Genomic DNA, 21,785 nt, shown 5'->3' with positions numbered 1-21,785 from the left:
TATGCACAAAAACTCAAAATGAGAGTCAGTTCTAGCTTCTGTAGACAAATGACGCCATGCGAAAAAGCTCTCAACTGGAAAACTACACATTTTTTTCCCACCATTTCTGTTGAAGATCTTTCCTCCATTCATATTTTGAAAAAACATGATTCTATATGAGTATATAGTTCACAAGATCCAAAGCAGTTAATTAGAGAAAGACTAATGCAAGCACCCGATCTCAATAAGGACAACAAATTGAAATACAAAAGCATAAATCCCGCCATCTACATTCTGTGATAGAATGAAAGAATAGTGGCTACTAATCACAACTATGTTGAGCAGCACTGCTTCTTCGTACCGTCAGGCTCTGATGCTGACACCACAATGGTCTTCCCTTCTTTGATCCCCCCAGTAGGTCCTGCCCCAGGGTCATCTGGAGAGGAGATCGTCTTCTTGCTGATGGTTCGGTAGATCTCCGCAAGGATCATCTGGAATGCCTTCTCCACATTTGTGGCCTCTAGGGCAGATGTCTCAATGAAGGACAACCCTTCCGCCTCAGCAAAGCTCTGTGCATCTTCCGAGGCAACTGCACAGAGGTGCTTCAAGTCGGTCTTGTTTCCGATAAGCATAATCCTTATATTAGAGTCACCATGGTCGCGGAGCTCTTTGAGCCAGCGGCTGACATTCTCAAAAGTTGTGGGTTTGGTTACATCATAGACTAGGATGGCTCCAAGAGCTCCACGATAATAAGCACTTGTAATTGCCCTATAACGCTCTTGGCCGGCAGTATCCCATATTTGTGCTTTTATTATCCTTCCCTCTACCTTCAGGAGGTACATAGAGAATAACAGAAGACAAGAGAGAGAATTTTACACTGTTCCACTCTAGAAATGAGGAATTCAAAGCAAAATTATAGATTGCAAGCAAGAAGGCAACATGCAGTTGGATAGCATTGGGCATAAAATCCAACACATAAATGCGTATATCTAAATTTCTGCTTTAATGTGGCATACTATGTAACTCTTATAGTGTACATCCCAACCACCACCTAGTGACAATAAGGGGTCTCAAAATATACGAGCTGCTCGAGCTTGGGCTCAGCTTTGGCTTGGACTGAGCCGAGCCTAAATAAATTTGTGGGATCGAATTGAATTTCAAGCTGAGCCGGCTCGGCTCATATATACATATCCATAACCATTAGATCTTTGATCTAAAAATAGGCTCAAGTTAAAAATAACCTAGTTTTAGGCTTGAGTCAGTTTGGCCAGCTTAAAAGTAGGCTCAATTTTAGGCTCGGGCTCGGAGCCAAGCCTAAATAAAATGACTAGGCTCAAAAATAATTTCGAGTCGAGCCTGAGCTGAAGCCGAGCGTTCCGGCTTCAGCTCAGGCTCGGCTCATTTACACCCCTACTAACAATCAGACATAGCAAACAAAAAGAAAACAAAATCTTCAATTTTATCAACAAAAAAGAAGCTTAATCAATTCATTCATTTGTGTTAATGGTGTGTCCTATGAAATCTGTGATTCCTAAACTCATGAATTATTTCAGCAATTTATTACAAACTCATAAATTTAAATAGAAATTTTGCACACTTCCACAACCAGAAAATTTTCATTGACAAATGACAACACCACCAACATTGACATGCAACAAAATGGAGACTACCATAATTGGGTTGTTCAAGGACTCTAGCCTAGAGAAAGGATCATAATTAACAGAACATAGACAGCTGCTTTCATATTAAACCCTTCTTGTGTGCTCCTCATGCATTACCTCATGAGATAAGTTAGAATAACTAGGTCATAATAAAACCAAAAAAGATACCCCAATTAAATGATTTTGATTAGTCGATCAGTAGGAATGCATTGTTCACCCATCCAAGCTCTGTCATCATACTAAGTGATGTCATCTAGTCATAAGCCTAATTTTATTATACAAATAAAATCTCCTTGATAGAACAGTGTGATAAAATATCTCTTGTGCATCTCTATAAACTTGTATTGTTCATACGCTGTTGATTAATTTCATAATCGAAAAGATCTCTATTACATGCTAACCGTGGGTATTGACTGAGGAGCACCCACCAATTGAAAAGAGGTCGCTAATAATCAACACGTTTAGGATCTCTAGATTGTGACACCGAACCATGATTAGTGAAAGATCTGGTCTTGATTCTTGAAAAGGGATCCCCGATCCAGAAAATCTCAACTTGTTACTTGTGCTCTGGTTCGCAGCTCTTTAACGTCCAAAAGATCTAAGATTGCTTGTCTGTAACCCTACTATGTCGTCAGCGAATTGTTCAAACCAATCCTAAATTCTTGGAATCCACCCTAGACTAATTTGAGAAGCAGGAAAGAAAAAACCAAGCATCCTTCTACAATAAACCTAAACAGATCTAGGAAGTTAACAAAGAAACCGATCAAGATCTATCAAGCCTAGGGTGGGAAACCCCATATGATCCAATCGGGAGTTCAAAAGAATGCAGATCCAAGACAAGCCCATCACCAATTTTGACGGGAAAAGACCGAATTCAATCAAGAAGAGCAGTAGATCTAAGAAGGGGAGGGTTACTTGGAGTGTCCGGGTGGCGAATTCGACGCCGATGGTGGACTTGGACTCGAGGCAGAACTGGTTGCGCGTGAAGCGGGAGAGGAGGTTGGATTTCCCCACGCCGGAGTCGCCGATCAACACCACCTTGAACAAGTAGTCGTACTCCTCATCCGCTCTCCTCGCCATTCTTCTACTCGCCGCTCTCTCCCACACACAAACACACACACACACAGACACACACTTCACTATTAATAGTTAAAAGACGACAGCTAAATTTTAGTGGAACGTCAAGTACTAAACTTGCGAATTATGCTTCATTTTTGGACTTATTTCAAATAATTTTATACAATATAAAATGGCTTTTTTATTGTCTTGATAAGATTTTGTTGGTTAAATTTGATTTAATTGACGGAATTAATATTAATGCCAGCCTTTGTAGCTCCATCATCAGACGATGCATAATGTTTGCATAATTGGGGACTGTATATTATATATTATGGTGGAGACAGTACGCATGTTACCGACAAATATATTTATATTCTGACTAATGTTTGTCTCCCTCTTTATTAATACAATAATCATCTAACATTTTCAAAAGCTACCTATTTGTGCTTATGCCCATATATCTATTATATTTACGTACGTACTCATCAAAACCTATTATTTTGTACGGACACTTTGTATAATTATGTAAAAAAATAATAAGAGCATTTTTGTGTCTTTTTACTGTTAAACCGATCGAAATTTAACTATTGGTTAACTTTATGAGTTTTGAAATTTAAAGGTTAAAACAATCAAGAAGTTTATTGGATCGACTTTAACTCCAAATAATTATTATGAAGAGAATTATTTGATAGTTAGTGATGGCTCAGACTTAGAGAAGTAGCTTGGTAGCGCGATGGCTTGGAACAATGTCTCAATAGTGCTTAATTCAAAACAATAGTTCGATGATGCACATGATTTGAAGTCTAAATTATACAGCTTAATCTATTAGCTAAAATTTAATAAGAGACTTAGTATCTTTTTATCCTAGAAAGATTGGCTCTTATCGGGCCCATAACTTGCTTTTGGGGAAAAAATAAAAAAAATTAAAGTATTACACACATAAATAAGAGATCTTAAATTGGTATACATGCCAAATGAACCGATTGAGAATGCTTGCTACATATATCCAATTTCCATACTTTCTATACCATCTCAATGGCACTAGGATTAGAATTAACACGAAATGCCCATATTTTATTCACTGCATTAATCATTTAATCCAAGAACAAGAAGCACCTGCCTCATAACTTAAAAGAAGCAGCTGTCTCACAACTTAAAAGAGTATTTGATTGCTAAAAGGAAGAAGAAGAAACTACTTATTTCATTTTAAATTTTGGTCGTAAAAATTGAAATAAGAAAATAAATTTGTTTACATACCAAAATACTAATTTTATTTTATTTTATTAATTTTTTATTTGAAAGAAAGAAAGACAGTGACTTCGTTGAAATCTACCTTCCAGGAATGACGAACATATATTCTAAGTAGAAGGGCCAAGAAATGGGTAGTCTGTGTACCCGACAACAGGGTCCGAAGTGTAGAATGTGGACCGATTATACTTGTTCAGAGGAGCATTCAGCTCAAATCTCTTGGGCAGGTCGGGATTCGCCAAGAACAACCGTCCGAACGCTATGAGATCCGTGTATCCTTCGCTCACAACCTTGTTCCCTTCCTCGCGGTCGTAGCCTCCTGCGGCGATGAACGTGCCATTGAAGGCCTTCCTCAATGGGAGCAGCCGGTGGGGGATCTGCCGCCGGCCGTCGACGATCGCCATCCGCGGCTCGACTACGTGGCAGTACAGGACCTTGAGCTTGTTCATTGCTTGGACCACGTACAGCCCAAGAGCCTGGGGGTCTGAGTCGTAGCACTCCATGTCGTCGGCAAAGGGCGACAGCCTGATGCCGACTCTGTCGGCTCCGATCTCGTCGACGATCGCCTGAACCACCTCCAGCGCGAAGCGGCAGCGGTTCTCGAGGCTGCCGCCGTACTCGTCGGTGCGGTCGTTGACGCTGTCCTTCATGAACTGCTCGATAAGGTAGCCGTGCGCGCCGTGGATTTCGATTCCGTCGAAGCCTGCGACAGAGACACCGGGTGCATGGGAGACTTAGCGAGATTGTGCACAAGAGTGTCTTAAATTCGAATTTCCCTATTAATTACCTGCTTCGATAGCATTTCTTGCGGCGAGTCTGAAATCGCCGACAATTTGCGGGATCTCGTCGGTTCGCAGCCTGCGAGGGGGAGAATACTCCTGGCTACTTCCATCGTGCATCTGCTGAGGCTTCAGTTGCTTGTCTGTGCTTGAGATGGGTGCTTGTCCATTAGGCTGGTATTCTGTATAAAAAAAGATACAAGCATTGGTTCAAGTAGGTAAGGATTTGCCTATATATATATAGATGCCAATTAGAAGAAAGGAAGGGTAATGGTACGTACGATAGGTAGATAACCTTCCAGCATGCCAGAGTTGGCAGAAGAAAGTTGCACCCCTGTTATGCACGGCGTCCACGATTGGCTTCCAGGCCTCCGCTTGCTCCTTGGTCCATATCCCAGGAGTGTCTGGGTAGCCCTGAGCAGTGTCCGAGACCCCGGTGGCTTCGGCTATCAGAAGGCCTCCCTTGCTGGCCCTCTGAGAGTAATACAAGATGGCATGCGGCTGTGGGACATTGCCGTAGGATCTCGATCTCGTCAATGGTGCCAGAACAACCCTGAGCAGAAAATTTGGGATCTTTTGGATCAACAACTAACTACACGAACTGGATATAATGAAAGCCCTGATACAAGAATGATATTGATTTGAGATTACTGACCTGTGGGAGAGATCAAATTTGCCCAGCTTGTATGGAGTCAGAAGAGGAACTGCTTCCATCTTTCGATCTACAAAAACCAGCAAGAAAGTGATCACGGGATGAGTGGGTTTCTTTGACAAAAAACAGAAGGGAAGGATGCGTTCCATTTATAGAGATCAAAGTCGCCATTTTAGCTGCCAATGAATCGGAATAAGCGACGGTCAATGGACAAAAAAGTCTCATGCTTACGTAGCCCGACGGCTATGGCTCTGCGTTTTGGGTCAAGTTTTGGGTTTTACTAAGATCAACAGGAGGAAACGGCATTTACATGGTCAGTGAAACGTCGTTGGGATTCGGAGAGAGAGTTTGAACTTACTCTTTCTCGAAATCGGGTTTAACTTCTTTTTTTGGAAATTTTATGAAAAACATCCAAGATTTTGCATTTATTATCCTTCAAAAATACTTCTAAAAATAAATGTATGATATCTGATCATTAAGAAAAGCTAACGAGTGTTTTTCAGTAGTCAGACCAAACAAATTTGTAGCCCCATCAAAAAAATAATGAAACCCGACTTTATTTTGTTTTAAGTTTTTTAAAAAATTTAAATTTATCCGATAATTATTACATTCAATAATTTTAATTTTATTCGTATCTTTTATTAAATAATCTAGTTAGTTAAACTGAGTATATAATTAGTTTTACTAATCAGTTTTTAACAAAAATAGTATTATTGGAAAGGTTTCATCGAGACTTTTAAAATAAGTCTGAGTAGTTACTGACATGTAATGCTTATTTCGATATTTATTTCATATAATATAATTTTAATGTATTTAATTAAAAATTAGTAATTTAAAATTACTTCTGAAACTACTAAATATTAGTCTTATTTTAAAGATCTTGATGAGAGTTTTCTAATCATATATTTTTTATTAAAAAATAATAATACTAAGATGATTAATTAAGTAATTTAAAATAGCTAATATAATAATATATATTATATTATTATTTTAATATATATGGAGCCCGGTATGTTGGAGTGCAGGCTCTATATTTGGAGCCCAATATGGAGCTAGCTTTGGAGATGCTTAGAATACATCCCAAAGGCTCAATGGCACTAAGATTAGAATTAACACGAAATGCCCAATCTTTTATTCACTACATTAATCATTTAATCCAAGAACAAGAAGCAGTTGTCTCATAACTTAAAAGAAGCAGCTGTCTCACAACTTAAAAGAGTATTTGATTGCTAAAAGGAAGAAGAAGAAACTACTTATTTCATTTTAAATTTTGGTCGTAAAAATTGAAATAAGAAAATAAATTTGTTTACACACCAAAATACTTATTTTATTTTATTTTATTAATTTTTTATTTGAAAGAAAGAAAGACAGTGACTTCGTTGAAATCTACCTTCCTGGAATGACGCACATATATTCTAAGTAGAAGGGCCAAGAAATGGGTAGTCTGTGTACCCGACAACAGGGTCCGAAGTGTAGAATGTGGACCGATTATACTTGTTCAGAGGAGCATTCAGCTCAAATCTCTTGGGCAGGTCGGGATTCGCCAAGAACAACCGTCCGAACGCTATGAGATCCGTGTATCCTTCGCTCACAACCTTGTTCCCTTCCTCGCGGTCGTAGCCTCCTGCGGCGATGAACGTGCCATTGAAGGCCTTCCTCAATGGGAGCAGCCGGTGGGGGATCTGCCGCCGGCCGTCGACGATCGCCATCCGCGGCTCGATTACGTGGCAGTACAGGACCTTGAGCTTGTTCATTGCTTGGACCATGTACAGCCCAAGACCCTGGGGGTCTGAGTCGTAGCACTCCTTGTAGTCGGCAAAGGGCGACAGCCTGATGCCGACTCTGTCGGCTCCGATCTCGTCGACGATCGCCTGAACCACCTCCAGCGCGAAGCGGCAGCGGTTCTCGAGGCTTCCGCCGTACTCGTCGGTGCGGTCGTTGACGCTGTCCTTCATGAACTGCTCGATAAGGTAGCCGTGCGCGCCGTGGATTTCGATTCCGTCGAAGCCTGCAACAGAGACACCGGGTGCATGAGAGACTTAGCAAGATTGTGCACAAGAGTGTCTTAAATTCGAATTTCCCTATTAATTACCTGCTTCGATAGCATTTCTTGCGGCGAGTCTGAAATCGCCAACAATTTGCGGGATCTCGTCGGTTCGCAGCCTGCGAGGGGGAGAATACTCCTGGCTACTTCCATCGTGCATCTGCTGAGGCTTCAGTTGCTTGTCTGTGCTTGAGATGGGTGCTTGTCCATTAGGCTGGTATTCTGTATAAAAAAAGATACAAGCATTGGTTCAAGTAGGTAAGGATTTGCCTATATATATATAGATGCCAATTAGAAGAAAGGAAGGGTAGTGGTACGTACGATAGGTAGATGACCTTCCAACATGCCAGAGTTGGCAGAAGAAAGTTGCACCCCTGTTATGCACGGCGTCCACGATTGGCTTCCAGGCCTCCACTTGCTCCTTGGTCCATATCCCAGGAGTGTCTGGGTAGCCCTGAGCAGTGTCCGAGACCCCCGTGGCTTCCGTTATCAGAAGGCCTCCCTTGCTGGCCCTCTGAGAGTAATACAAGATGGCATGCGGCTGTGGGACATTGCCGTAGGATCTCGATCTCGTCAATGGTGCCAGAACAACCCTGAGCAGAAAAATTGGGATCTTTTGGATCAACAACTAACTACACGAACTGGATATAATGAAAGCCCTGATACAAGAATGATGTTGATTTGAGATTACTGACCTGTGGGAGAGATCAAATTTGCCCAGCTTGTATGGAGTCAGAAGAGGAACTGCTTCCATCTTTCGATCTACAAAAACCAGCAAGAAAGTGATCACGGGATGAGTGGGTTTCTTTGACAAAAAACAGAAGGGAAGGATGCGTTCCATTTATAGAGATCAAAGTCGCCATTTTAGCTGCCAATGAATCGGAATAGGCGACGGTCAATGGACAAAAAAGTCTCGTGCTTACGTAGCCCGACGGCTATGGCTCTGCGTTTTGGGTCAATTTTTGGGTTACTAAGTTCAACACGAGGAAACGGCATTTACATGGTCAGTGAAACGTCGTTGGGATGCGGAGAGAGAGTTTGAACTAACACTTTCTCAAAATCGGGTTTAACTTCTTCTATTTTTGGAAATTTTATGAAAAGGATCCAAGATTTTGCATTTATTATCATTCAAAAATACTTCTAAAAATAAAACACTTCTCATTTAAACATAAAAAATTGATTCCTTTTTAATTTTGATCTTAAAATGTATGATATCCAATAAAAGCTAATGAGTGTTTTTTAGTAGTAAGAGTAAGAATTTGGAGACCAGTGGTGCTCTAATCGGGTTCTATTGCTAACTTCAAATTTGGAGCCCCACAAAAGAAATAGAGCTCGACTTTATTTTGTTTTAAGCTTTTTAAAAATTTCAAATTTGCCCGTTAATTATTGCATTCAATCATTTTAATTTTATCTGTATCTTTTATTAAATAATCTAGTTAATTAAACCGAGTATATAATTAGTTTTACTAATCGTTTTTTAATAAAAATAGTACCATTGGAAAGGTCTCATCGAGACCTTTAAAATGATTTTAATATTAAATTATTTTTAAGTTAATTTAAATTTAAATTTTTTATTTATAAAATAAATATATTTATTATTATTTAAAATTAATGTGTCCTAAAATTTAATTACTCAAAATTATTTTTTAATATAAATATTAAATATTAAAATATATCAGATATGAAATATATCAAATAAAAATTACATCAATATAGAGAAGGTGGATACAGTCAAGAAAGAGTGATTACGAAATCGAAATCAGTGGCTACGGAACTAGTAGTTATGAAGATGACTTAGGAGACTATTAAATATCTATTATTTTTATTATAAAATATAATTTTTACTTATTTTATGTAATATAATTTTGATATTTTTAGTTAATGAAATGTAATAATTATTTCGATGTTTATTTTGTGTAATATATGTTCTATGCATTTAATTAAAAAATTAGTAATTTAAAATTATTTCAGAAACTATTAGATATTAGTCTTATTTTAAAGATTTCGATGAGAGTTTCCTAACCATATATTTTTTATTAAAAAATAATAACACTAAAATGACTTATTAACTAATTTAAAATAACTAATATAAATATATATTATATTATTATTTTAATAAATATGGAGCTCGTGCATTGGTGTGCACCGAGCTCGTGCTGATCAGTCGTAGATGCTCTAATAAAGATAAAGCACAGGGAGTTTTTAATAAATATATCTCTCATTATTTTCTACGCAAGGACGTTGGTACATTGAACATAACCAAGTTTTCGCTTCTTTCCTTTTTCGTATCCTTTATTTTAGTCAGTATAAAGTTACGAAATTACCTGCTACGAATAAAGCGATCAGGAGCCATCCGATGCGATAGCCACGGGGAGAGATTGGGAATTACGGGAGGGGCATTTCGGATATTTAATGAGAAGAGCAAGGGTGAATACCTTTCTTATTTGGAGGGGCCATGGAGTTGTTTAATTAAAAGTTGTTATTGTCGAGCTGCCTCACGTCACTGCTCAGGTCATCAGTAATTTATCTTAAAAGCACGTGCAAATCTAAAAACATATTAAAAAATAATTAATTTGATTTCTTTTTTTTTGTTTTCAATTTTGAACTTTTTTTTTTCTAATTTTTCTCGGATAAATTATCAGATAAATATAAACTAAATAATAATCTTTTCTTCTTTTTTCCTCTGTATATTTTCAGTGGAAATTAAGGCTGTTTTGTGTTTAAATTTTTTTGGGGGATTATAAGATGGCAGTTTGCAATTAACACCTGATATTTTAACCTATTTGTTGTTTACAAACTCTATTTTTGATATTTACGCTTTGAGTTTTATATTTTATCAAATATGTGTGAAGAATACCTCCATTGGGACATGAAATAACTAAATTGTATTTAATTTCCTTTCTCTTAGGCGACAAAATTAATTTTCCCCAAGCAATAAACTCCAAGGTAAATAATAATAATAAATAAATAAATAAATAAATTAGACTAAAATGCCTTTACTATTTTTTTTTCTTCTTTCTTTTATGGTATAAGATTACTTATTCTCCTTTACGCAAGAGACTCCTATAGCTCAGGTTAGAGGGTTTTTTCTTTAACCTTGTTACTATAGTCTAATTTGTAAATATTGAAAAGGAGGGTTTAAACCAAAAATAGGTTAAAAGTTAGGGTGTTAAATACAAATTGCCTTTAGTATTAATTTCTGAGGGTGGGTTATTTTTATAATTAAGTTTGTGGGGAGGTCCACTTTGGCTAAAAACCCGGGACTAAGTACATGGTAGTAGATTGTGCTGGCGTGATGTCGCTGGTCAGCCACACACGAGAAGTAGCCGGTCCTGAGCGGTAAGTATACTTAGATGAGCTCAGCATTTTAATACCCCCCAAGCCCTCTTCATCTTTTATGTCACCAAGAACAAAATGTGTAAGTGGTTGATACCCGAGCACTAATGGTGTTGGCATTGTCTCTGTAAGATTTAATGCTTCTTCGAGATGCCTAGTGCGGCCAAGAAGGTCTATCATGCAATCATATCGTTCAATCTTTGGTTCTAAAGCATTGCCCAAGATGACATCAATCTTCAAAAGATGAGTCTGGATGCAAGCAGTGAGCAGGCTAACCATGGTTACCTCAGAAGGCTTCACATTCTCCATCTACATCACTTGAGCACAGTGCCAAACTCCCTATGATGATGCAAGTACCCAACGATCATCGTATTCCATGAAACCGAGCTCTTCTCAAGCATGGGGTGAAGTTTTTCTCCATGCTTAGAGCCATGCTTCGTCCACTTGTCTATGACTGTTCAGCACAGCAGTCAATGCATTGTGGGCAGTCACATTCCTATCAAGCATTTCACCAAATAGCTTCTGCGACAGTCAAGCAATCGCATGAGTAAAAGTTTAACAACCTTAGTTAGCAAAAAAAACTGGAGAAGGGAGGCTTAGGAGAGGTCACCGGAGAAAAAACAGGAAGAGATGAACTCGTAGAGGACGCGGTAGGTTAGAGGCTTAGGTTGGTGCGTATCTGAGCTTGGATTTGGTGTAGGCTTCTGAGAGTTGTGGAGAAGGTGTTCGACGAAATAAAGTGAGGCTTTGAGCAAAAGACTTCATCTAAACATTCCACATTGTAAGGACTAACATAATAATATTTGTCCATTGGATGGGCCGGACCGTAAAGTAGAGAACCCTTGGCTTTGGGAGCTTCAGGACAAAGTCAAGACGGATACAAACTTTCCAATCTTTGCTAAGCATTGCCTAAGAGCACTCTTGGTCTTTTAATCTTGAGTCTAGGATTGGGATTGAGGTGGCTTTTGGTTGGGTCTAATTTCAAGCTAGATCTTTTTGGTTGGAGAGGCTCGATGCTGAACTACTGAGCTGCTAAAAGTATAATGGTACGAGTAGGCCAGGCTAAAATCCTACTGAATCAAAAAATTTATTGCCATTAAGCTTGATCAATCGATCGAAAATGTTTGGCAGGCCGAGTTAGTAAGCTACCCATGCTCCAGCCCAAGTGCAAGTGAACAAATTATGCATCACCTTCACAGGTTAGTGGAACTGTGCAAGAAGACTCATGACCAGTTCATGTACAATATAAATCATGAAGCTTACTCTGAAAGACTTCTGTGACAGCTCAACAAGGCCCAGTACTATGAATCATGAGCGTAAATGAATTCAAGAGTTGTCTCCTCTGAGGAATGAGTGTTTGGAAGATTACTTTCCAAGAAAACAAGACTGTTACTGCCCCCATATCAGAGGATGAAAAGGAGGTAAATTAAAAAGGAAGTTGCATGGGTGTGAAGAAAGTTTTGACATTATAGCATGAGATTTGCACTTGACCCGGTGAAGAAGAAGAAGGTGAAGTATGTTTTGGAAGCAAGGGATGTGATGTATGATGAGATTTGTTATATGGCAATAATTTTTTGTGCCATTCTCTCTGCTGCAAATTTAGGTCATGAATACAACATCTGTGTTGAAAAGTGACAAAAAGGATAGAGAAGTAACCGCTCTATAACAAATTTCATGAAGAAAATTTCATATCCTTCTCTTTCTTGAAAGTAATTCCAGGATTTCATATTATCTTCTTCCAAGTATGAAGTGCTTTTTGCTGGCATTCTGTGCTTCATTTCATATTCTATGTGAACATTTCATGATATAAGTTTGATTCCTGATACTGCAAGCAAAGCAAACACCCCATTCTTTTTTCTTTCTTTTTTCTTATTACACATCTCTCTCTATATATATTGTGTCTCCTAGAAACTTTAGATTTATTTATTTATTTATAAAGTTTAAATTCTTAGACTAATTATAAGCTGCACAAAGAAAACATCCCTCATCAATGCATAAATTAAAATACTAGGCAAATTATGAAAAAAATAATATAGACCATAACAAACCCAAATCATGCTCATATGATATCCACATAGAAATTCTATCGCATGATCTCTACTATAGAAAAATAGAACCCCCAATAATTTATGCTAATGGTGGTACCTCCATATCTTACACAATGCTTTTAATTTTTTGACTATTGCTATATAAGTTTTAAGTTCCTGACAGTCACAACACTCTCAACCGAATACTTAGTCAGGGCTCTCTCAGATACTAATCTCTCTCTGTTAACAAAGAAAGTTGAATTTGTTTAGTCTTAGGTTGTTTTCCAGCATTCCGCATTGCTTCTTGACCCCCGTCACTCCCAGCTTATCACATGACTCTGCTCTGGCTCCCTTCTGTTGTACTTTTAGTCCTATCCACTGTTCAAAATAATTGTTGCTTTCTTCACACTTAAAAGAGCATAAGAACTAGTCCATAGATAACAAAGACTCCTACAATAACAACTCCACAATACCTCTCTTTCCTTTTGAAAGAGAATGGATTGTTCTGATCATGGAGGAGAGATGCAGAGCCATGGCTACCTCAGCAGCAAGAAAGAAGGAGTGATCAAGTACAGGGAGTGCCTCAAGAACCATGCAGCCTCCATTGGTGGAGCTGCCACTGATGGATGTGGCGAGTTCATGCCAGGTGGTGAAGAAGGAACAATGGAGGCCTTGAAGTGCTCTGCTTGCAACTGCCACAGAAACTTCCATAGAAAGGAGGTAGAAGGTGAGCCCCTCTCTTGTGACCTCTTCTACCAAAAGGGTCTCTTGATCTCAGGCTCCCTTGGCCTCATCCAAAGGCCATATGACCACATGGCCATGGCAAGGCCTCCTCCCATGGTGATCAAGAGAAGGTACAGGACCAAATTCACAGCCGAGCAGAAGGAGAAGATGCTGGGCTTTGCTGAGAAGGTTGGGTGGAGGATTCAGAGGGAGGAGGATGGTGTGGTGCAGCAGTTCTGCAAGGAGATCGGGGTGAGGAGGAGGGTGCTCAAGGTTTGGATGCATAATAACAAGAATAACTTGGCTAAGAAGAGCTCCCTTCAGATTTAGTAGCATTCTCGGTAGTATTGCATCAGTCTTTAGATTCTCTTCTTTCTCTATCTCTCATTTGATCAATATGTTATGTCTATTTTAAGGTGTCAAGGTTCTACTGTTGTTCTCTATCTCTTTTGCAATGGTATTTGCTAGTGATGAAAGCCAAGATTATAAATTTGGAGAACGAAACAACAAAGGTTGTCAAATAGAGGATGAGTAATCTGCAATCCATGTCTCTAATTCTTATCATGACTAGTTGTTAGGAGAAGGCATGTGATGCTGCTGTTGTTGCTGGTATGCAAAGCTTGCAATCCTGCAGGTTTTTGAGCATAAGATGTTCACTATTGAGAGGGAAATAAAAATAGTGAATCAAAGCAGCCAACCCACCAAGCAATATTTGTTCCCCTTGGAGATAACAAAGAAGGAAAATATTATAACCTTCATTAGTGGAAAAGCTGTTGCTATGACTTTTGGATTGTTCTTTTAACAAATCTCCTATATTTCTTTGAATTCAAGTCATGAAAACAACATCCTTAGAATTTACTTATATATATATATATATATATATATATATGGTGCTATGTTTCATTTATTTCTTTGATAGATAAGGATGTGGGCCATAAGGATTAGGCCATTGCAATATCTCCTTGTACACAAACACCCTATCAACCTCTAGGGTTTGCTCCTCCTAACAGTCAAGTTGGTAGTGGGCCTCTGTTCAAATGCCTTGTAAGAATCAAGGAAGAAGTACATTTAATGACATTTACAACAGAGGCAAAGTTTGGTCCATATATATATTACTAGACTATATATTACTAAATATTTATTTATATATTTGCTCTGGTCAATACAGGTGGACTGCAAAGTTTGAGTTGAGTGATCAATGACCTCATAGTACTATGCAACCATGCAAACAGAGAGCCACATGCATCCTAAACCCTAAGTACTATGCTCTGTTCCTTTTATGAAGAAAAAGTGAGGAAAAAAGACCTAAGCTAGAGTCTATTCAAAATCTGAAACTGAAAATATACAACTATTATATCCACTCATCCTTAGACAAGAGAGAAGTAAAAGATGAAAAAGGATGCTGTGATCACATTACAACATAGCATCTAATTGCTAGATATGAAAAAAATAAAAAAAAATCTATAATTACATTTCGCATACCTATGTTTTTATAAATTTAGGATTCAAACCCTCCCAACTGATTCAAACCTCCTAATTACATTTCACATACTCTCTTCTATAGCAGGCAGAGTAGATGTCAACTAGTGTAACTGATGCAAGGGGAAGGGGAAGAGACTCCCTGAGCTGAGCTACTGTTTCATTGATCCTCCTGTTGAACTCTTTGGCCAGTTCATTATAAGGAATTTCGCGGGCAACCGCATCAATATTCATGTCGGCCGGCGGATTGCGAACCAGAAGACAGGCAATGCAGCCAATGAGGCCTTTGCTATGTTATTGGATCATAGATTCTTTCATATATATATGATCTTAGATTCTTGTATTTGTCACTCCTGAGAACGATTCAAAAGCTTGTGGAAGATATGCTCTAATGTTTGGTTGCTGAAATAGAATGCACTGAGATCATTCTAGGCAATATCTATTATAGTGTACAGTGCTTGAGAAAAGTACTTTATAATTGCTAATCTTTATAATGTAGGAGTTACCTTAATCATACCCATTAGAAGATGTTAAGCCAAATATGACAGGGGCATTAAATACTTCAGGTAAATGGATATCCGAATGTCCAGATCCGACTAACTTATATAAAACCGAATCCGAATCCGAATCAGAATCCGATTTCGAAACGGGTAGCAAATTGGCACCTGTATCCAATCCGGCGGGATACGATTTCGGGTCGGGTCGGATTAATCCGACCCGTTTACAGCCTAAACTTAGAGTAACCGGATCCACTAACCCTTAGCCTAACGTCATCCTCGTCCAGTCACCGAGCCTCCTCTTCGTGGCAAGAAACCCTACATCTCCCATCTCTCCTTCATCCACCACCTGCGTTTCTCTCCCTCTTCGCCGGCGACCTCTCGTTCTAGTCCACCGTGCCCGTCCTCCTCCTCCCCTCTCTTCGCCGCCGACGGGGAGGGGATCAGTATCGTCTAATTCTGAGAGGTATTTAGGCGAACATGTTTGCCCCCTGCTCTCTTGGTCCTTTCTTCTTCAGCTTGCAGCTTAGGGAAGTTTTCATCTTGAAATGCCATAGTGCCATCATTTGTTTCAGGTTTACTATGTCAATTTTGAGTGATGATGTATTTTCAGATCTTTATTATTGTTTTATGTCAAAATTGTTAAGAACAATATGGGTCTCCTATAAAGGTTAGGAACCTTTAATTTCTAGATTTTAAGTTCAGCGACATATTTCAGTGAGATGCTGTGATTAACGGAATCGAATTTATTTTATGTTCCTTTTTCTCTTCTTCTTCTAGACCAGATTGGGATAAACATAGCAGAACATGATTTCTTTCAGCCTATAAATCATTAGTTGCAACCTGCAGACGCCCGAGATTACATAAAGGATGGCAGAATAGAAATCACCCTTTAGGAAAGAGTCGTAGGTGAATCTCTATCCGCATCTTCTTCTACCTAAGAGTTTTTAGGGTTCAAGTTCTTCGACAGATTCCATTATTACTTTTAGAAAGAAGACTATCTTTTCCCAGGAAAGTTGAGTGTTTTAGGGTTTTGCTTATGATGTTGATTGATTTTTTTGGCTACAAAGATTTGCTACTTGATTTGTTTCTGAATTTTTTGTGAGTAGTTGGTGAAATCCAAGAATTTTTGCTAAAATTTGCTTAATTTTCTTGCAAAAATTGTAAGATTGAGAAGCTGGAGCTCAATTGAACTGGGATTTGATTAAGTCCTTTAGGGTTTCCTCTAGACTCTCAACAATTTGACATCTCACAGCTGACCAGACCAAGTCCCCTCTTTCCTTCCTCATTCTCCCTTGCTCTCTCACCATTCAACCAACTCAACATCACGCAACTCCTCTCTCGTCATGTGGAACTGACATCTATTGTGATTATTGGATCTTGTTGCAGATTTGGTTGTGGTTCTTGGTGGAAAGACCATCTTTTTCTAGGCAAGCTGATATATTTAGGGTTTATGAGTTTTTAGGGTTTTTGCTTTTGATGTGAATTCTGTCTTTCCAATCAAATCCTTGCGGAATTTGATGATTGACTCAGTCTGTACTTGATGGATGTATTGTTAGTTTCCAAATCTTTAATGAATTGAATGTGCATTCAATTGATTAATGTCATTGTTTTAATATACAGGTTTGGGAAGCCCAAGAATTCGGTCTGGTTGAGTCTTGGGCAGGATGGTACCTGCGCAGACCTTAGACAGTGTTGACAAAGAAAGGAAGCCAAATATCATAGTTAAATCTGAAACTGAGGAGGCATGTAGGGATCCGTTTGAAGCGAGAGATGCAGCATTGATGTGCAAGAATAACTGTGAGGACAGCGTGTTTCATGCCCAGGGTGGAGTAATGGATAAGGAGGTAGATATTCTTGACTGCACTGGTGATGTTGCTGTTGAATTGGTGAAAGCTGAAGACCCTGATGCCACAGAGCACTCCAGCTCTTTTGGAGATACTTGTTCTGGATCAGATGTTGAGCTGAAGCCGGACCATAGCGACATAGAAGTGGACTCACCTTTTGGTGCTACAAATGAGGATGCTCCTGTTTCCAATGGGCTCACTAGGATGTTCAAGTAATGCTCTTTTGACAATCTAGATAACACTTTCTCCTTTTAGTTTTTGAAACTATTAGTTTGTGTTGCTGTTCAATTATCAGCACATCATTTCAGCAACATGTTCTAGTTGACGTATTTTTATTATAAAGGAGAGAAAGATTAGAACCTTAGTTCACCTGTAATGAATAAAATTTAGGGTCATATAATTAGAATTGTTGACTAGCTATGTATATTATACTGAGCATGTATAATGATGTGGATATATGGTTGGTAGTTTACCATCTCCTATGGATATACTAGAAACATTGTATCATTGGATTCTTTTGGTATGGTTTTCACTTGTGAGATGGATGTAGCATTGTAAATTTCAATTCTAATTTCATCAAATAAATTTCGGTGGCGCTTTTGCTCAAAATTGAGGCTGGTTTTGAATCTTTTAATCGGTGAAACTAATATGTTAGGCGGTTTTCACCTTTACCCAGGTGATGTTAGTTATTTTTTGGCAATTAATCTATGGTGCTTTAAAACTCAAAGAATGATATCTTTTTCGTTTTTGTTTGTATGTTTATGGAAATTGTTGACTAGGAGTATCTAGAACAGTTCAAATTTGGCTTGCATATTTCAAAGTCCCTGGATTTAGTTATCTTTTTGGCTTTTCACTCATACATTGGCTATGTAACAATGGTCTTTAACCTCTTGGATTACTTACATTACTAAATTTTTTTAATGATATTATGATAGATTAGAATCTTAAAGACAATTTATCTCCATTGTTGGATATTGACTAGCAAAACAAGCTTCAAATTTCCTTACTATATTTGTACTTTAGTGTTTTCTTACTCCATTAGTCTTGTCTATTCATGCTTCCTTGTGTGCTTCTTTAAGGTTTTATCATTTTTTTTGCAAGTTGTTGGATGCAGCTCTTTTCATGATCTTAGATAATTGTGGATTATTAGTTTAGCCTTGGTGAAAATAGTTTGAAGAACTAATGTCTTGACATAATTTTAGTCTTGAACTTTTGTTGTGGTACTAGGCAAATTTGTTTGCACATTTGTTTTCCCCTCTTTAATCTCTCAGAGAATTAATGTATGTAAATGGTTAAAAGGATTAAAAAGTTGTGTTTCAGGAAGAAAAAGGTGACTGCTCATTGGAGAAAGTTTATCAGCCCGCTAATGTGGAGGTGCCAATGGCTGGAGTTGCGGATGAAGGAATTACAATCTCAAGCATCAAAATATGATAGGCAACTTGGTTTATTAAAACATGAAAAGGAGTTGCAGTCAAAAATAATTGAATTGGATGGTTCTGTATCTAGATCAGTGCCTCTGTCTTGTCAAAGTCGCAGAAAGAATGCCATGAAGAGGAGAAAGAGAAAGAGATATGAAGACATAGTTGATCCATCATCATACATGTCAAACCACAACATATTCTCTTATTATGGTGCCATTACTTTTCTTTTGTACATGTCTTATTGTGTCCTTTAGGTGCCCAAATTACATATTGATAAATTCTCTTTGCCAACATCTGCAGAAAATAAGAGAACTGAAACAGATGGCCATTCGGTTGATGATTACTGTGATCTAGGTATCTTTTATGGTTTAACTTCTTGCTGAAAGTTTTGTTTCTCTATCTACTTGGTTTTGATGGCACACAGGTTAAAAACAGAATTCATATTCCATATCTATTGATGAAATTTCATTATTTTTTTTAAGATACAACCTATTCGGTTACCATTTATTAACTTTTATGTTCCTAACTAGTACTTCATGCAAATTGAAAACTAATTTAGTAATGTGAACTTTTCTTATCAAAGATAATTTACTCCTCAGGGTACTCAGGGTACTTTATTGTGAATATCTTTTACTTGACATTTAGTTTTTCCATAAGTTGAACAATACTTCATTAAAAATGATTTTGCTTACCATTGTTATTAGAGTTACTTTGTGTTCATTCTGTGATTGATGGAATAGCCAAACAATTATTTGATAAATTTATACTGACAATAGTAAGGTATAATGATCAAACACATTATATATAGCTTCCTCCATAAAAATCAACAAGTTGATGATGCTGAATGTCTTAGATATAACTAACTGTTGAAATGTACTTGCTATTTAGTGTAATTGTGAGTTTATTCTTTGAGATATAATATGGTTGTGGTTTTCTGAAAGATGAAGTACAAGTTTCTGTTTCATCTTGTGAAAGTTGGTAAGTGAGTTTGGGGTTAGAAAATGACAAATTGGATAAATAGTGAGCAAATATAGATCACTGGTCTTATTTCACTGATCCCCTTTTTCCAAAAAAATATGTATGACTTTGAAGAATGACTTATGTATCTTTTCCTGATGTTGAGCATCTCTGTTTCTTATTTCATTGTCCATTGTGCAGTAGATGAAGGCATGAAAGGTCATGATGATACTGATTGGTTGCTTGGCCCCAAGGGAGGTGAAAATTCTTTGGAGCAAATTCTTTTGAACATTGAAGCTGTTCAATCCCGAGTACTAAAACTGAGAGATGATCTCAGCAAGGCTATATGCAAAAAGGCTGGGGAGACATCTTTTGTGGGAAATATGATGACCAACTATGCTCAAAGTGCTAGTTACTCTCCTGGAAAGAATGGAGATGCAATGCCAGTTGGAACACCACGTAGTCCACCTCACAACTTATCTGATTATGAGATGGAAGATGTTGTCATGCCTGAAAGTGCCGTTTCAAGTTATGGAGACGCAGCTGATCTGGATATAATTGAAAGCACGATGGGTGTGTTGTTTCCTGCTGACAATCCCCTGTCTTCACATCAGATTGGAGACTTGTGCAAGGAAGTAAGGCTTTTTATCTCTTTTGCTTGATAATTATGATTTTGTCATCTTTAAAATAACAAGAAATTGCTGTCAATCTTTTGGATTATATGGGAAACCATATTGGGAAGTTACATAAGGTGCCTGCTTGAAGGATACCTTTAAATTTCACTTATGAAATGACTTAATCGTGAGTCATGCATAGCTTGGTCAAGTGATCAATATGATACTAATAAAGGAATTATCGTTAAATGTACATTCCAGTTGGCTGAATCAGTTGCTACTGAAGCCTCAAAGTATTAACTTGTAATGGTGTTTCACACCTCTAGGTGCTTAAGATCTTATGTACCAGAAATCAAAACTCTTTTAGTTAGTATTTTTGGTCAGCTATTTAAGATAGATCGATGATCTTTGAATTAACCCTCATTTTTTCTTAGCAATATATATAAATATAAAATTTCAAGAAATTTAACCAGCACTTCATTTTTCATCAGAAAAGAAAGAAAGAAAAAATAATATTGGGTTTTGCAAGCTGACAGAATTTCCTCTCTTCTTGTAGAATGCTGATGATATCCTGATAGATAATCAAGTAGCTGGGGATGAGTATCAGAATTTTGAGGTCAGTCGACCAAGAGAGCAACCGAAGGAGTTGGTAAAGCAAGAAGCTGACTCCCCCTCTGAGGAGGAGAGCACTGCCCCTACAGTTGCGCTGCAAGAACCAAGTCCAGAAAGCGAGAAGACTGCCGTGGCACAACGAAAAGTACTGAAGCCCTGCTACTCTGGAAAACGCAGAGGCCGGAAACCAAAGAGGCGGCGACGAGGGAGTTCAGTTGCTGCAGTGAGTAATTGGCGGAGTGAAAGGATTAGGAAGCGAATGCAATCTGAGAGGGCAAGTTAGCCTGTACAGCTTGTGAGGTTGCCTTGGTAATCAGGCCTGTAGTTCTGTAATCAAGTAGAGTTATCTCTGTTGCTTCTCTTTTATCTTCCTGCATTTAGTGCTTATCAGTACTGATAGTCTGTAAATTAAACTTCTTTTAAATACAATGTGAGGATTAGCTAACACTAAATATCCATGTTTTGGAATTCAAAGTCCAATGAATCCTTTTGCTTAAAGTTTTAGCTATATATTCTGACATTCATGTATTTCTGAATCAATTTATTCATCATGGTAAGTAGCATCTTTAAGTTATATGATTGCCAAGTGAGAGTTACTTCTTCACTCAATGATTAAGAGACTTTACAACAATCTCAACATGTTTGTACTCTGATGTGTCTCAGGCTCTGGCTGTGTGCCAATCTAATCCATTCTTTATTCTTTGTTGAAGGGACCAAACATACTGGATGCTGCTAACCAATTTGATTTGATTCCATAAGTTGTTCTAGTGCTTTAATCTATCTCTCATTCTAAGCTTAGACTGGATTTTCCTTTTTATCCTTCTATCTTTTCTTATGGCTAATAAAATTC

General features: G+C 38.0%; 5 protein-coding genes across 6 annotated transcripts; 2 read left to right on the top strand and 3 right to left on the bottom strand.

Annotated features, from left to right (window-relative positions):
• Positions 1-131: 131 nt before the first annotated feature.
• LOC140765952 (ras-related protein RABA2a-like) lies at positions 132-2,775 on the bottom strand. Its single transcript, XM_073105302.1, has 2 exons — positions 2,556-2,775; positions 132-806 (listed from the first exon to the last, which is right to left on the bottom strand). Exons 1-2 carry the CDS (start codon positions 2,718-2,720, stop codon positions 312-314), a joined length of 660 nt encoding a protein of 219 aa, XP_072961403.1. The 5' UTR covers positions 2,721-2,775; the 3' UTR covers positions 132-311.
• Positions 2,776-3,781: 1,006 nt separating this feature from the next.
• Positions 3,782-5,583, bottom strand: LOC140762014 (putative 12-oxophytodienoate reductase 5). The gene is made up of 4 exons (XM_073099613.1): positions 5,382-5,583; positions 5,008-5,279; positions 4,735-4,908; positions 3,782-4,650 (listed from the first exon to the last, which is right to left on the bottom strand). Exons 1-4 carry the CDS (start codon positions 5,525-5,527, stop codon positions 4,058-4,060), a joined length of 1,185 nt encoding a protein of 394 aa, XP_072955714.1. The 5' UTR covers positions 5,528-5,583; the 3' UTR covers positions 3,782-4,057.
• Positions 5,584-6,614: 1,031 nt separating this feature from the next.
• Positions 6,615-8,269, bottom strand: LOC140761307 (putative 12-oxophytodienoate reductase 5). Its single transcript, XM_073098583.1, has 4 exons — positions 8,118-8,269; positions 7,744-8,015; positions 7,471-7,644; positions 6,615-7,386 (listed from the first exon to the last, which is right to left on the bottom strand). Exons 1-4 carry the CDS (start codon positions 8,261-8,263, stop codon positions 6,794-6,796), a joined length of 1,185 nt encoding a protein of 394 aa, XP_072954684.1. The 5' UTR covers positions 8,264-8,269; the 3' UTR covers positions 6,615-6,793.
• Positions 8,270-13,223: 4,954 nt separating this feature from the next.
• LOC140764842 (zinc-finger homeodomain protein 4-like) lies at positions 13,224-13,998 on the top strand. Its single transcript, XM_073103649.1, has one exon. The coding sequence runs from the start codon at positions 13,281-13,283 to the stop codon at positions 13,836-13,838; it is 558 nt and encodes a 185-aa protein (XP_072959750.1). The 5' UTR covers positions 13,224-13,280; the 3' UTR covers positions 13,839-13,998.
• A 1,770-nt stretch (positions 13,999-15,768) lies between these two features.
• On the top strand, positions 15,769-21,446 carry LOC140763781 (uncharacterized). Of its 2 annotated transcripts, none has more exons than XM_073102140.1 (6): positions 15,769-15,950; positions 17,108-17,543; positions 18,652-18,962; positions 19,053-19,106; positions 19,914-20,344; positions 20,880-21,446. In XM_073102140.1, exons 2-6 carry the CDS (start codon positions 17,152-17,154, stop codon positions 21,216-21,218), a joined length of 1,527 nt encoding a protein of 508 aa, XP_072958241.1. In that variant the 5' UTR covers positions 15,769-15,950; positions 17,108-17,151; the 3' UTR covers positions 21,219-21,446. The 2 variants fall into 2 exon arrangements, with proteins under 2 accessions (XP_072958241.1, XP_072958236.1); XM_073102135.1 differs by having other exon boundaries at positions 19,911-20,344.
• Positions 21,447-21,785: the final 339 nt, after the last annotated feature.

This window comes from Typha angustifolia, chromosome 1, assembly GCF_048772165.1.
Source record: "Typha angustifolia cultivar Huaian chromosome 1, ASM4877216v1, whole genome shotgun sequence".
NCBI classification, from domain to species: domain Eukaryota; kingdom Viridiplantae; phylum Streptophyta; class Magnoliopsida; order Poales; family Typhaceae; genus Typha; species Typha angustifolia.
This window is presented reverse-complemented; position numbering and strand designations above follow the sequence as displayed.